Source organism: Amblyomma americanum, chromosome 8 (assembly GCF_052857255.1).
Source record: "Amblyomma americanum isolate KBUSLIRL-KWMA chromosome 8, ASM5285725v1, whole genome shotgun sequence".
Taxonomy (NCBI): Eukaryota; Metazoa; Arthropoda; class Arachnida; order Ixodida; family Ixodidae; genus Amblyomma; species Amblyomma americanum.
In genome coordinates, this window is record NC_135504.1 from 1504382 (window position 1) to 1518921 (window position 14540).

The following is a 14540-nucleotide window of genomic DNA, read 5'->3' on the forward strand; positions in this document are numbered from 1 at the left end:
GCACATTAGTGGTCTCCACAGTTCCCGCCAGCAGCTCTGCGCTACACCGAATATGTGCTGCATGTTGCAATTGAAGGGCACGTCCAGCTTTCATGCACTTCGAGCGGCAGGGGCAGAGCGTGGCCATTCTTCGTTGTCGCCGCTCCCTCACCGCTGCGGGCTTACCTCCCAACTCTAGCGACGCGCAATGAACAGCTTCGGTGACCGGCGTGCACCAACGCCTCGACTCAGCCGGGTATCGAAGAGAACCCGGCCGCAGTCAGTTCATGGAAATTTGAGGAAGTTCGGGAATAGCTAGGGCAGCGGAAACAATCGCCATATTTACGTCTCGCGGACACCATCTACGTTCACCTGCCCGTGCATTTCCTTTCAGTGTTCGTTTCTGAGTCCGCCTGCGCGAAATAGATCGTTGTTGTGCTGAAGGGTGTTCTCATCAGAGCAAGAAAAGAATTATTCTACTTAAGGTCGCGCCACAGAAGGCGCATTCGGATGAGGAAAGTCTCACGAGGGAAGCAGAATCTCAGAGGCTGTTCATACACACGGCACGTTTCGCCTAATCCAACGCCATGTGAAGCGTGGCTGTGGGCTAGACCAAAGCGCACACGTATATGAGAACACCTGTCTCTCGTCCTAGACATGCTGTTAGCAGTGAGGTGTTTCCACAATCCCTTTTCAAAGCAGCCAGCGTCATGTACATTTTCCCCCTCACCGAGGTTGGCCTACACGCCTTCCTGTACGATCTATACGGGCTAGTATTTTCACAAAGTAGCCGCCTAGATTTCCTAAAATTGAACTACAACACAGCGTCCATTCCTTCCGAATAACACCATTATTACGAACGTCGCACATTTCTGCTCATTGAGCTAACTTCTCCGCGATCATGACAAACATATAACGGAATGGGAATGCCGGCAGAGATAATATTCCCTCTGTGCCAGTTGTCATGGAAGGTAGTAAAAAGGATAAGAAAGAAAATATGCCAGAGGTGCACGTTTTCGTCACTTGTTTTTGTAAAAAAGCGCGAGGAAACGCACCACAAACATATATTCACAACGCGCACATATTCCGGCCACGTAATTCGGCACAAACTTTGCTGGAAAAAATATTTTAAGCGCTCTTTCTGATGTTGGGATGTGTGTAGCATACCATGGTCTCGATTTACATTTCTCTCGAAAAGTACTGATATTGTGGACGACTTTCTGTACTTCTAACGAGCATGCACGATGGCAGCGAGAGTCATAGTTCTTGCCTTGGTACACGCGAGAACATCGCTGCTACCATCGCTGGCGCCAGGTACTGGTCGCGCACCGACGCCTACGGTAGGTTTTCTGACCGCACAACTTTAGCAGAAGAATTTCTTTTATGCTCGAATCTCCGATTTAAATGCACGACGGGCTGATAAACGCCTCTCTCCATCTCCTGCAATCGTGCACATCGAGAGCAGCACAACCGTCCCAACACCGCTCCAGTGGACAAGGGAGATTACGGTGCAGTGCTCCGACGCGAACAAGGCCATGTCGGTACTCCGCGCCAACATCGTGACGTAATCTTTCCCGATGTCGACGACGACTTCGCACGCCTCACACGAGCGCCCCCACTCCCTGGTCACGGCTGTTCCCAACGCTTTTATTGTATGGATCGGCTGTGCTGCACATAATCAACGAGAACCATCTTTCGCCACTGGGAGTGAAATCCGCGTAGCTGAACCGAGATATACTTGATTATAATTGGGGGAAAACAAAGTGTTTACGCTGAAAACGACGATGAATTACTGCTCTTGCCATGGGACCGGAAATCTCACTCTTAATACAGTCACGCACTTGCACCGACTACTTGAGATAAGTATAAACACTCAATCAGGCGTGCCGACCAATACAGTTACTGCGGTATTTTTAAATGTTCCGCCCGATGGGGTATGCCACTCCACAAGGCAAAGCATTCGTCCACTGTAAGACCTCGCGCGGTTTCCCAAGGTGACGTGACCTGCGGAGTGTAAGCTCACTACTCCTCACGAGGAGATCATCAATGTCTGCCTTCATTATTTTACAGCTGCATGAAGAAACTAATCCATCAGTGGTGCAAGTTCATTACCACTGGGCGGACACATCGAAAGGGGGCGTCCTGTTGGCATAAAGCTACTTGAAAGATTCATTCGAATGTGACATCTTGCAGGGCCGTCATCAGCACCTCTTTCCCGCTTTCCACATCACATTTTCACGAAAAAGCCCGTGCTCACCGACAAAGTATAACAGTTCTAGAACTTAACTTTATTTTCCACAAACCTGCAGAAATAATTAAATTTGAACGCTTAACACGGTAATCGAAAACTCGTCCACAAGTGTATATTCTGTTCGTTTTCCTGCAGCATGTCGACGGTGTGCGCAACTAGGAATGAGAAAAAAAAGCGGTTTCATTGAGGTCGGAAAGAGCGCACTATCAGAAATCCACAATGTTCGCACCTTACTGCCTCTGCCCGAAGGCACAGTAACATATACTTGAAATTTCAAAGCATCATGAAATTAATGGAGTAAAATTTTGCCGTACCTTTACAGATGACAAAATCCTCCATGTAATGGTCGCATTGTTTTCCGATGTTTTTACATTTTTCCTTGGTAGCTTGATTGCAGCGTGTTATGTTTCGATCTGTTGGGAGAGTGGAAGATAAAGTGAGCACGAACTTGGAGCCACATTGTTTCAAATAACCTAAGTGCGAGCCCTCTCTGCCACTCTCCGAAACTGTGCTCCTTTTTGGCAGTCGCTGGCGCAGAGCCCTCGCCCCATCTTTCTCAGATTGCAGCGAACGTTCATGGCGGCGGATACCTCAGAGCTAGCATTAGATTATTTTTATTCATTCGCTCATACGACTGACTGGTTGACCGGTCCTCTGGGTTCAGTTTATTTTGTCTTGTCTTCCTTTATTTTAGTTTATAAACGCAAGGTCATTGTGGTGCGCCCAATACCACTTGCGAGAAGGGGTCTTGGCTTGTTTACAAGATATCAGTCGTGCAGTCATACCATGCATAAAGATTAAAAGACTCAGTGATTTTGCTACACAAAGACTGCCCACATCCCTCGTGCTGCAGCTTTCTTCTCTCCCTCCAAATCAATGCGACTCGCCCTCTCCGATGTTAAAATTACAAGTTCTTGTAACTGCCTGATCCGTTTTCAGCACTCTCGGCTTATCTCGGCCCTGGAATCTTCTTCCTTCCCTTGTTCTTGCTATTCCGCTTCTTTTCTGAATCATCCTGCATCTCTCACAGGGTAACTGTGGCGTCATTATGTGACTTGGAAAACAGTGGTCAAAATAATGAGTACAACTACCAGTTCGCGCCTCAGAGCAGAGTGGAGTGTCAGCGTTTAAATGCTGCCTAGGTTTCCACCTCGAACTCTACAGTACCCTTTAAATCTTGCGGATTTTCCCATTCCTCATCGGTTTGTCGCAACGGTACGGACCTTATGACATCTGTCGAGAGGTGCCCAAACGTTTCCGTTCTGCACTCAGCATCGCTGGCCAGGTGGTAATTTACTCAGTCAAAGTATCTGCTGTCTGCGGCACAGCCCCTGTTTCGATCATGTTAGGCACACGTGGGCTCGGCGAATGAGCTCCGCTACCGGCTAAAACTTTTTTGTTTACAGGCGAATGGCGGATAGCGCTGTGATACAAATAAAACGCTGAATTTATGCAGGAACGCCAGCAGCACGATGAAATCATCGGTAAATTCGGAAATAGTGCATAGCATATTTGCGAGAAGAACGCGACCGTCAGAATGCGCACACGAACTGGCAAATGGCGGAACAGCGTGGCTTCAGCGAACGCTCAGGCGTCTCGCACGCTGTCACGCTGTTGCATTTCTGCGTCAGGAGGAGGAGGCTGCAGCGTAGCGAGCCCTGTTTGCTTGTTTTCGTGCATTCAGTGATCACAAATTTCAGCACCCTCTAGGAGCATTGACTAAGTTGCGCGGGAGGAAGTGCACGAAATCTTGACGGCGATGAAGGCGGAGTGGAATGCGGGACTGCCTTGCCATTCCTGAGGCCTCTCCTCCGTGTTTCTCTGCACATTGGACGATGACGCCATCAGCTTGTACTTGAGCGCTCTATGGTTAGAGTATAGTAGCAGTTACACATCATTAGTAGCGCTGCATAACATGACACCGCTACGGTTTTTCTTTTGGGAATCACAAACTGCCTTAGCTTTCTGCCTTAAATTCAGCTAGAGCGTTCAACACTAAAACAAGTATTCTGATAATCAATCCTTTCTTTAAAGTGGTATTCCTAGCAGGGTGGGTTGCCACTACCACTGTGCTGCTACTCGAATCATGAACCATACACTCACGCAGCTCATTCAACAATATTTTTTCGTCAGTACTAATCGCCTCTGTCTGGCTTGAGGCTACGCCGTATGCTGTTTCCCAGAAAGGACAGTTAGAGCGGGTGTGATCATATAGCCGTGAAATATCATTCAGCAGGCTCATTACAGAAATATTGTGCAGCAAGGCGGACGGCATTTACGGTACATAGGGCATTCAAATGATCAGGAATTGACTGAAATACCTATACGACGTATTTTTTTTTTCAGGGCGCGAGATTATATTGCGAAAATGAAAGTTGTAATTATCTAAGGCGTTCTCAGTGCTTAAAATGCCGTCATCGGCATTTTGCTTCCCGTTGTCAGGCGTGAAAAACACGCTTTTCAAGACTTGTTAGACTCCTTGTATATTAATCAATTGCCGTCACCCGATTATTTAATACAGGAAATACTTATGTGGCTAATGCGAACTTCAGCTAACAACAACTTGAAGGGCGCCGAATGCCATTTTCTCACATTTGATATCCTAAAGCATGTTGCCGACAAGGAAAGGTAGAAAGTATGCGCAACTTCAATGTGACGACCTTTAATATCGAAGTGTATTCTTTTACCGCAAAACAAAAGACAGTTGATTACATTGGCTTCCTTACCAAAATCGCCTTTATTGTGCAATCTGTAAGGTTTTACGCAAGAAAATGACTCGCTTCTCCATTTTGACTCGTGGTTAACCTCTATAACCTCTAGTAAACAATACAAGAACATAAATAAACGGAAACAAGCTACTTTCTAAAAAAATGCAGCAAAATGGAGAACGGCTTCAATCTAAAAAACCAGAATAATGTTATAAGGCATTCCGCTACAACTCTCTGACTATTTTACTCCACGAGAACTTACTCTAGTATACGCACCTAGATGAACCTCAGGAATTACCGTTCTCCTGTTATTCGTGTATTAAAAACATTTAGATATTACATTCCAGCAAACGTAAAACCAAAATTAACAAAACTAGCCACCCCATCACAAATTACAATAAAGGAAACACTGAACATATTTACCTTACCACAGAAATAGCGGGAACATTTTTTGTGCCATCTGGATATTCATTCTTCTGTAATAAATATCTAATACCTCCGCAAATGTAAAAAAGCATTTAAACGTATCTCCAGTTATTTCTTACTTTACAGGTGTATGTTTCTCTATAATATGCACAAGCACGCATAGGCTTTGCATGAAATTTTCTTTTAATGTGTTTTTGATGCAAACGTGCTTAGATATATGTTTCCTGTGTATTTGATTTGCAATTTGGTTACGAATGTTTGATGTATTGTATTACAAGTGCTTTTGACTGAATCCTTTAGGCAGTTGCCACTGCCTAAAAAGGTAGCATGGACCAATCAGGAGAGAAGGCGCCTGTAGCTTTCCCACCCAGAATAAACCTAGTAATTACTGTCCAAATAAAGTGTAATTCCACTAACAATAATAATTATAATATCCTCCTTTCCTCATTAACAAGATGCACAAAACAGACCAGCGTGTCATTCGCGACTTTAACAGCAAAATCATCGTTAATTAATGTCAGACATCTTGGAATCTGATACGATAGAAATAAAGAAATAACAACCCAATCTGGGATATGCATGCAGAATGTGTGATAAAATGTGTGGCCAAGGCTTATGTGATACGTGGCTGATCTAGACAAGTACTTCCGTGAAAAATAAGAGTAAAAATACCGTTATTTTTATATCAGAAACTAAATTCATATCAATCATTAACAAGTTAAAGTTCTTTCTTAACATTAACAAGCCCATTCTGGGTTTTAGGTACAACGCTCATACCAGTGGTTTGTTCTCTTTACTGGGTGTATTTTTGTTAAACATGTGTTCGACCTGAATGCCTGGTTTGAATGCAAATACTCCTTCAAATGTAATCGACGTTTGTGTATATTATCAAAACCACCTGAGGTACCGTACAGTATAACGGCACGGAAAATATGGCTGGTGGAATTTTCCTGCACAAATCATTTTCAGAACAGGTTCAAGTTTTCTATCTCCGCTTTAATGAACAACTCTTATAATAAAAATACAGACATTTATATAGCTGAAAGAAGCACCTCAAAAAAATTAATGCCACAATTTTCAGAGATAACATGAATGTTATTAGGTCTTGTTTTACTACGATTGCAGGCTGGCGTGCATGTATCACAACGGGGCCCGAGCTTTTACGTCTGGTCGTAGTAAATTTTTTAGTGCTATACACCTGCATGGGCACTCAGTCGTTCATGTCCCTGAATGTGCATGATGGTGTTGATGATTACACTATTGTGCTGGATTTAATGAATACACGTATGATAGTTCCGTTTAATTTATATCAGTACTGCTTTTCATTGTCTCGCACTTTGCATTATCTAATTGTTATGCGTAATGTATGTTTAACAGTTTCTAACAGATCAAATGCAGCGGTGTTTTATTGTAAGCATCAGTTACCCGCTGCAAAAAGAAAAAAACAGGGTAAAAACATTCGTCAAGCTGCTCGTGACGCAGCTTTTTGTTCTCATCCTTGAAAATATTTCTGCACTGAAAGAATTGGTAAATAAAGTTTGACTAGATACGTCCATAATATGTATACATTCCAGCTACGGCGGGACAAGTGTAAGGTAATTTGGTGCCTTCCTTCTTCGAAATCTTTTCTTACTTATGCATGATCGTCAGCCGCACGCCGCGCTAAACCTATATTGAAGGCAATGTATTATCCCATCACCAGGCCTATCACCAGAGCGTCAATATTGGACAAAGTCAAGACAAAACATTTATGCATATTCATGATTGAGGAAAACAGTCCTTGAAATCCTTGAGCATTCTCCTTAGTTTCTACAGAATATATTCAGTCTCAATAAATAGGATGCACTTGATAAAAATTATCCTCATGCGATAAGCCCTTTACATGGCAGACGGGAATTCTTATATAATGAAAGCAAAACAAGGGTTAAAAAAATCTAAAATATTTTGGCTCAGACGCATCCAGCCTACTGCTGCCATATTGTGCTTTGGGCTGAGGCAAGGCAGTCGTCAAAATAATTCCTGCTAGTACGCCATGTAAGGTGCTGCTTTCCGATTGATGTTCCAGTTGGCCTCTCCGGGCAAAATTTAACTTTCCATTTCTTGGTTGTGCAGTTCAATTTCTCGGTGGACAGACGGCTAGCGAGCAAAGGAGAATGCGTGAATGAGAGCGTAAATGCAACAACTCACCTACGCACGTTGACATATTTCTAATCACTAAGCAATCCATGGCACTTTTCTTGCATTTCTTCTCCACTTGATCCGTGCATTTTTTCGGCTCTGGCTCTGTGAAGGATTTCAAATATACTTTACCTATACATGTCAAATCGTAACAAGCTCAACGGCATATGACCGCTTTTCACAATCACGTAAACAGTTCATGAAGCGGCCAAATCATTTGACGATCAATTTATTCCGCCTTGGTTTATTAAATAATGCCTAGGAAACAAAATATCGAAACAAATTTTAAGTTTCCAGATTTGCGTCCTTACAGCACACAAAAAGGCAATCGGAATACATGCTAACTGGTCCATATTTCAACTTTACTCAGTCGGAAAGAGCAGAACTATTAGTTTTAAGCGCAGAAGCAATCCAATAAAATTCCTGAGTTGGGCTGATTTCTGTAGAGGTGAGAACGACAGAGCTTTGGGTATAAATCCAAGTGCATGCAACCCAGTCATTACGGTTGGATTCATGACGTTATTGTTTATAAACTTTGCAGGCTTGTCATGCAAGCAGGATTTTCTTTTCCAGGTTGAAAATTATCCTCGAGCCTTGTGCTTCACTGGCAGTCGAACCTTCGAGTTCGCGGTTGTCAAATTTGCTTACAAATGTGATATGTCCAACACTCTGCTCCAAGAGAATTGTATACACTTTTCGAAGAATGGACCGAAAGTACTAATTAACTTCCATAGTCTCCATCGTAAGGAACACACTCTGGCAATACGAAGCTCAGGATGACAAAATACAAAAAAAATGTTCGATTATTCTGCACCCCACGAACTCTTTTCACCTAATCTGAATGTCAATATAATTACTGCCGCCCACCTGAGGGCACGTAGTTCAACCAATCGACTTCGTCACGAGGCCATGTGATCTACGAGCGGGAAGTGTTTTTGGACGTGGTTGTGGCGCCTCACCACGCTCCCCCCTTTCCAACCCAAGTCCATTCCTCCGCTCCGTCTTACAGAAGCCGCCAGTGCCAGTTGAAAAGCCGCTTACCGACTGCTCCCATCCCTGTCTTTCTTTGGCACCTCCCCCTCATCCTCTTGCCCTCCCTTCTTCACACTGCCTCCTCTGACGAGACGCACCCGCCTCGCCCCACAAACCAACTCTTTTCGCCTCAATTCAGCCACTTGTCCTCCTTCCTTGTTTTGTTCGCAGCGCTTTTCCCTCTCTCCATATCTTCCTCATTTTACCTCTTCTCTCCTCCGTTATGCTACAAGAGGCGCCGTTAAAGGCAGCAACAGATGCTCTTATTATCGCCCTGCCAGCGGCTGGTGACGTCCCGTGCAGGGGGGATTGCGCTTTGCAGCGCGCTACCGACCACGCTTTGTGACCGTGACAAATTGCCGGATTGAATGCAAGGCGAATTTTTGAGCAAACGTAAGGAATAGATAGGCATATTTCGCCGGCGTGCTCTACATTCGGGTTCTAAGTTGCACAACATGTCGCTGTTTTTTGGCAGAAGCCATCAGCGTATTCCATGCACCATGCGCTTCAATGAAAAACAATGCGTTTGCATTGCACAACTTACAAGTGCAGCGCACATATCCATCTTGTCATTGCAACGCCTTGACTTTAGGCAGCGAGCGACTTCGCATGTTCTAATTGTGCAGGGACAGTGACTGCATCACCTCGGACGTCTCTGACTGGGTGCCGTCTTGTGGAGAGGAACTAGACTCCAAGTGTTTTTCGGGGGTGCTCAATGAGCAGTGATTCCCTGGGTCAGGCCCAGGAGGCTCCGGGCAGAGGCTTCTCCCAGTGAACAATAATGGACAAAAGTTTGTGGGCTGCCCCTTTAAAAAAAACTACTTGTCCCTCTGAATAATTACCAGCTGCCTGACTAGATAGCCAGTGCTAAAATCAGTACTTTTCTCTCACTCTGCACATTAAAAGCATTTGTTTACATTTTCACTCTTAACTCCGACTGTTTTAGTGATGTAATCAGGATCTCGCAATTGTGCCTTATTAAACTGTATTCTTTCGATTCCAATTCAAACCCCCGTCTTTACTGACCCTAGTACGGCGACACGCTACCAGTTTCGATCTAGCCTATGTGCAGAAGAGCGCTTAACGGCTACAGTGTAAAGTTATGCGCTAACGCTTAGCATTTGCGCAGATAAATTGAACATCACCCACTCTGTAGTAGCCTTTTGTTCCCTTGGTAGCCAGTCTGTCTCTTTAACACAGCGTCGGGCGTGAATTCTGTACTGTGATTTCATATTACATTGTCAGATAGAAAGACTTGCAGGATCTACATTCTTTGTTAATCGTTCCAGCCCTACAATGCTTTCTTGGCGCCGTGTTAGCAGTAAGGCCACTTTTTACCACAAAGCTTTTTACTACACTTTTTACTACTTAAAAATTTTTCTTCGTGTCCTCGCCGAATTTCAGAATATAATTGTTTCGTTTTTCTCTTTCCTTATAATAGACAATTTTTTTTTGTTCTGGACACGTACAGTTACCTCTGTTTAGAACACACCTTCACTTGGGCGACAAAAAAGTGCGGAAAAGGCTTCATCTAGTCCCGGCACAAGATTACAATATTTTTAGCTTGCCGTCCCCAGAGGCAGCGAATCTCCTCGGAGTATCTAAGAAAATGTTTTAAGTAAAACAAGAAAAAAAATTAGGAGTTTGACGTAGTTAAACTGAATACATTCGCCAAAGCATGCGCTCATTTTTCTATTAAGGGGACACTTAAGCTCCACCTTGAGAGCGTGACGTGACAGCTCTAGTTTGTTAGTGGCCATATATGCAGAATATGTCATTCTCTACTCGGTATTCATGTTTCGCAGCGAGCCTTCATCCCACTACCAGCGCAGTGGGGCAAATGTTAAGCGAACCGCCACATCTGTTTCTGATACAGTCACCGGTGTGGATTGAGCGCCCCATGTTGCTCATCCCGAGCAGCCTCTCGCGACCAATCATCAATTTAACTGCCGCATGGCTCCCATCGGCTGCAGATGGCCCCTCCGAACTTCCCCGAGCTCACTCGAGTTATTCGGGTATGCTCAAGCACAAGAAAAGATGACAAGCGCTTTCTCAGCAAACTGCCCCACTGCCTGCCGCTTCAATTCGGCGACACAAATTGACAGAAAGGCGTCATCCAGTCCCGGCACATGTTGACATTTCCTCAAGCTTCACGTACCGAAGAGCTGAGAATGTCTTCGAAAGATCTAAGAAAAACTCGAGGGGACAGTTAAGCACCGCCTTAAGGATAACACGCGTTAGCGCTAATTAGTCAATGGCCATCCATATAGAACTCGTCATTCTCAACTTTACATTTACGGGTCCCTCAAAGTCCTCACACCTTCCTTCCGCAATATTGCAGCGCTTGGAGAACCCACCACTGCCCTGCGATGACAGGCGCTGACATCAGTGAGGTTTGTGCGACCCCAGTTGCTATTCCCGAAAAACATCTCGCCATCAATAAATACATTCACAGCCACATGCCACGGTCGTCAGTTCCCTCACAATCCGGCGGGAAGGTTGCGCTGACGCCACAAGGCCACATCATCTACGTGGGCCTTCTACGCTGCTTCTTCGGCCACGAAAAATAAACACTTGGCCTACCTTGGCCTGGCGCGTCGAATGGAGAACGCAACCACACCATTACCCGCACTTTCCATCGCCATCAGGCTGTGCCCATATTGGGTGCCCACTCATCGAATTCATTGAAGATAGGAAGGGCATCTCTCTTCAACGCTACTAGATGTTACTACTGAAGCATACCACTGGAGAACGCCTACTGTTATTCGGAGTTTCCTAGGTAGACACAGCCGTCAGTGGCATCAATTTTAGATATAAGTCTCTGAGTGTGCTAAAGTTGAAAACTATATTTAAAAAGTTCTCGCCTTTTGCTTACGAAAGAACCTTTGCGGGTTTCTCGACGAAGCATTACTAAGAGAGACCTCGTACCTTTACAGAACACCACGTCACCCGTGTCGTCGCATTCTGCGCCCATTTGCTTGCACAGCTTCTTCATCTTGCTGTTGCATGACGTGGAATTAGGGCCTATTGTGAGGGAAGAGAACAACGGTAACTCTGAATAATGTCCCTTCACGCTTAAACTGGAAACAGTGACACTTTTTCTTCGCACTTTTAGCAGGACTATATTTTCAGGAAACGCTTTAAATACCCTCCTACGTATAGTGCAAATATGGTTCTATTTACATGCGCTCAGAAATCGTTTCGATCTGACATTGATTTCTGTGCGCTGTCGTCAAACTAAGTGGCATTATTTTTTCGCATTTCTGGACATTTGTGTAGAAAAAGCTGATATCCAACTTTTGACGAGTGAAAGCCTGATTGACTGAATCGATTTTGACACGCACTCTCGGCAAGAGTTCACCTCTCCGTGAATTAAATTTCTTCGGGTTAAACGGGCTAAAACCACGACAATTACTTGCATGCGCTTGCACGTAAACAACCTAAACAAATCCACACAACACTGCTAGCGCACCAGAAACAAAACTTATTGCTCCGGCCTCCTTTCGTCACTCCTTTCAGATAACCAGTTCCCTCCGCTCGCTGCAGCCACAACTGCGACTCGTGGTGAAGCTTTCATGCTCGTGCAGGCTGCCCCTTGCGCTCCGGAGCAGCGCCTCGTGCCAGCGTTTCGCAACACCCTGCTCCTCGAATCACTCTATTTCACATTGCACTGGCAGAGCACAACAGCACTCGGACTGCAAGGCGGTCCCTGCGCAACTTCGCCAGTACCGAACAAATGCAGTTCTCTGAAATCCGCATTCCCTTGTTAGAAGAATGACGACATCATAGATATATCTTCTCCTCAATATGTTCTATGCGACGCTTTTTTTCTTGCGGAGCTTTTTTTTTTTCTCTTGAAGTAATTCGTTACACAGAGCAATATACCAGCCTGCTGTTGTCAAAAGAAGTCGCTCACTTGTGCACGTCGAGGTGCCATTCTTGGAGATGCACGTCAGTCCGGCTTTCGTGCATTCATCTTTCTTTCGCAAGTTGCACTCTCTGGGTTTCCGCTCTGGGGAAAAAGGCGTGATACAAGGCACGCCATTAATTTTCGCAATGTCGACGCTTCCAGAAAAGAAATCAAAACAAGCTTCGCTCTAGTTCTCTATTACAGTGAGGGTATTTCAACAATGTGGTCTCTGTTAGCATATTCATGCTTGGATGGTACAGAACTTCATTTTTTTAAGGTTAACCGATAATATTATATAGCGATTTTAATACTCGAAAAAATCTTATCTGCATCGAAAGTTTTAACGCTATCTATTCTTGTCCTCACTGAAGGCAGGGAAATGCGTGAGCGTAAGAAGAGGCTGCTATCCACTCAGCGATCCGTATAACTTATGGAAATTACCGCACCTCCTCAGCACCAAACGGAATGTGCACCGTGAGGCAGTGTGCACCGAAAGCCACACGCATTGCACCCCTGGATTTCCGACATGCATGTTGTCACGACCTCTCCGTTTCTAAATACAGGTCTTGAATCTATTTTTCATTACACTTTCCTGATCATGACGTAAGCGTTCCCTTCTAAGTCAAGGAAAAAGAGCTGCTTGTACATCAGGCGCAATTCTAATGCCTATGAACAACTAAGCCGTTCTTAAAATCATTCGGCACGTTTGTTACCTGTTTAGCTAATCCGCATTTTCCACTCATGTGTTTATAGTGACCGCAATGTCTTTCAGCAGGTTGAGTTAGAAAATTACTTTCATTTAAGCATTGAATTTTAAGCCCAATATTTGCACGTGTCTTTATATAAATACCTACCATTCATGACTACAGCAAATTTTCGTCTCGTCAGATTACCTCGTGCATCGAGATAGCTGTTCCTTAGAATGGCCTATTCGGTAAATCTCACTTTCCTCACTTCCTTTCTCTACACGTTTGAGACGGTACATAAGGGTAAATAAAACAATTTACAGAATATGCGCTTGTTGTTCGAATAGCCCAGTTCAGGAAGACCTGCCAGAACTGTTGCCGTTTGCAGTGTATCGAGGGGAGAAAAACTCATTTTCTCGGACGGTTTGCATATTGGGTCAAAAGTAAGCGGGCGTGCCAAAGACGCCGAACGTAGCGAAGGGCGCCTTTAAAGGGAGATACATGATCGAAGATCGGGGCAGTATTATTACCATTGGAAAGACACGAAAACATTCTCATCATCAAGTAATCTGAAAGTAGGCTAAAAGAAACAGCAATGTAATCAAACTTATCATCAAAAACAGACAGCCGCTTCGTAATAATTTATTACGCTACCCTCCTTCGGCGTCTCTATATCTCAGATCGATCAATGTAGGCTTGTTGAGTGCTTGAAAAGAAACAATCGCAAAACTCTTAAAGTGCAATGACTATCATGATTATGACACACCTCAGCAGCCACACTAAAGTGCTTGACAGAAAGAAAGAAAAAGTTTCATTTCTTTTTACATAAATGCAATTGCGCAAATCATGCGGCCCATTACGACACCGCGTTGGGGTGTGCATACGAACAGCCTTTGAGAAAGGTCCTGTGCCCAGGAGAGCTAGCTGTCAACACACCTTGTGGGGTAATTATCATATGCCCGAAGTTCCAATTCTCCCCATAGGCACAAGGCCCGTTTTCGTCGCAAATCCACAAGTGCGAAGCTTTAGCTCTGCTTTAAGCTGCCCGATGCACTTGTCGATGGCGAACCTCTCGAGCGAAGCGAAGGCTTTGCGCCGTTTCTGTTTTAAACAAGTGCTGGCAGCATTGGCCCCGTGTGTCCTCCTAACAGCCTGAGGTTGAACTCGAATAGAGTGTTCTAGTGGCAAAGAGGCTAATTTCATTAAAAAACGAGCATTTATCATTCAGATAAGGTTGAATATTGTGAGGTGCACAACACAGCCCAGCGTTGCGCGTGTGCACGTGCGAGAGGTGTGTGCGTGGCGACGGCGGCACGGAGCGTGGCGAGCACAAGGAGCGGAGAGCTGACGTCTCAGAAAACCGAGGTATA

At 44.7% G+C, this 14540-nt stretch overlaps 1 protein-coding gene across 1 annotated transcript in view; it reads right to left on the minus strand.

Annotated features, from left to right (window-relative positions):
* LOC144101614 (uncharacterized) overlaps positions 1–14540 on the minus strand; it is a 112677-nt gene that overhangs the window by 24784 nt on the left and 73353 nt on the right. Inside the window, exons 32-35 of the mRNA XM_077634756.1 lie at positions 12491–12586; positions 11503–11598; positions 7552–7647; positions 2545–2643 (exon numbers count right to left, since the gene is read on the minus strand). Coding sequence (XP_077490882.1) covers positions 2545–2643; positions 7552–7647; positions 11503–11598; positions 12491–12586 — 387 coding nt within the window. The remainder of the gene's footprint in view (positions 1–2544; positions 2644–7551; positions 7648–11502; positions 11599–12490; positions 12587–14540) is intronic.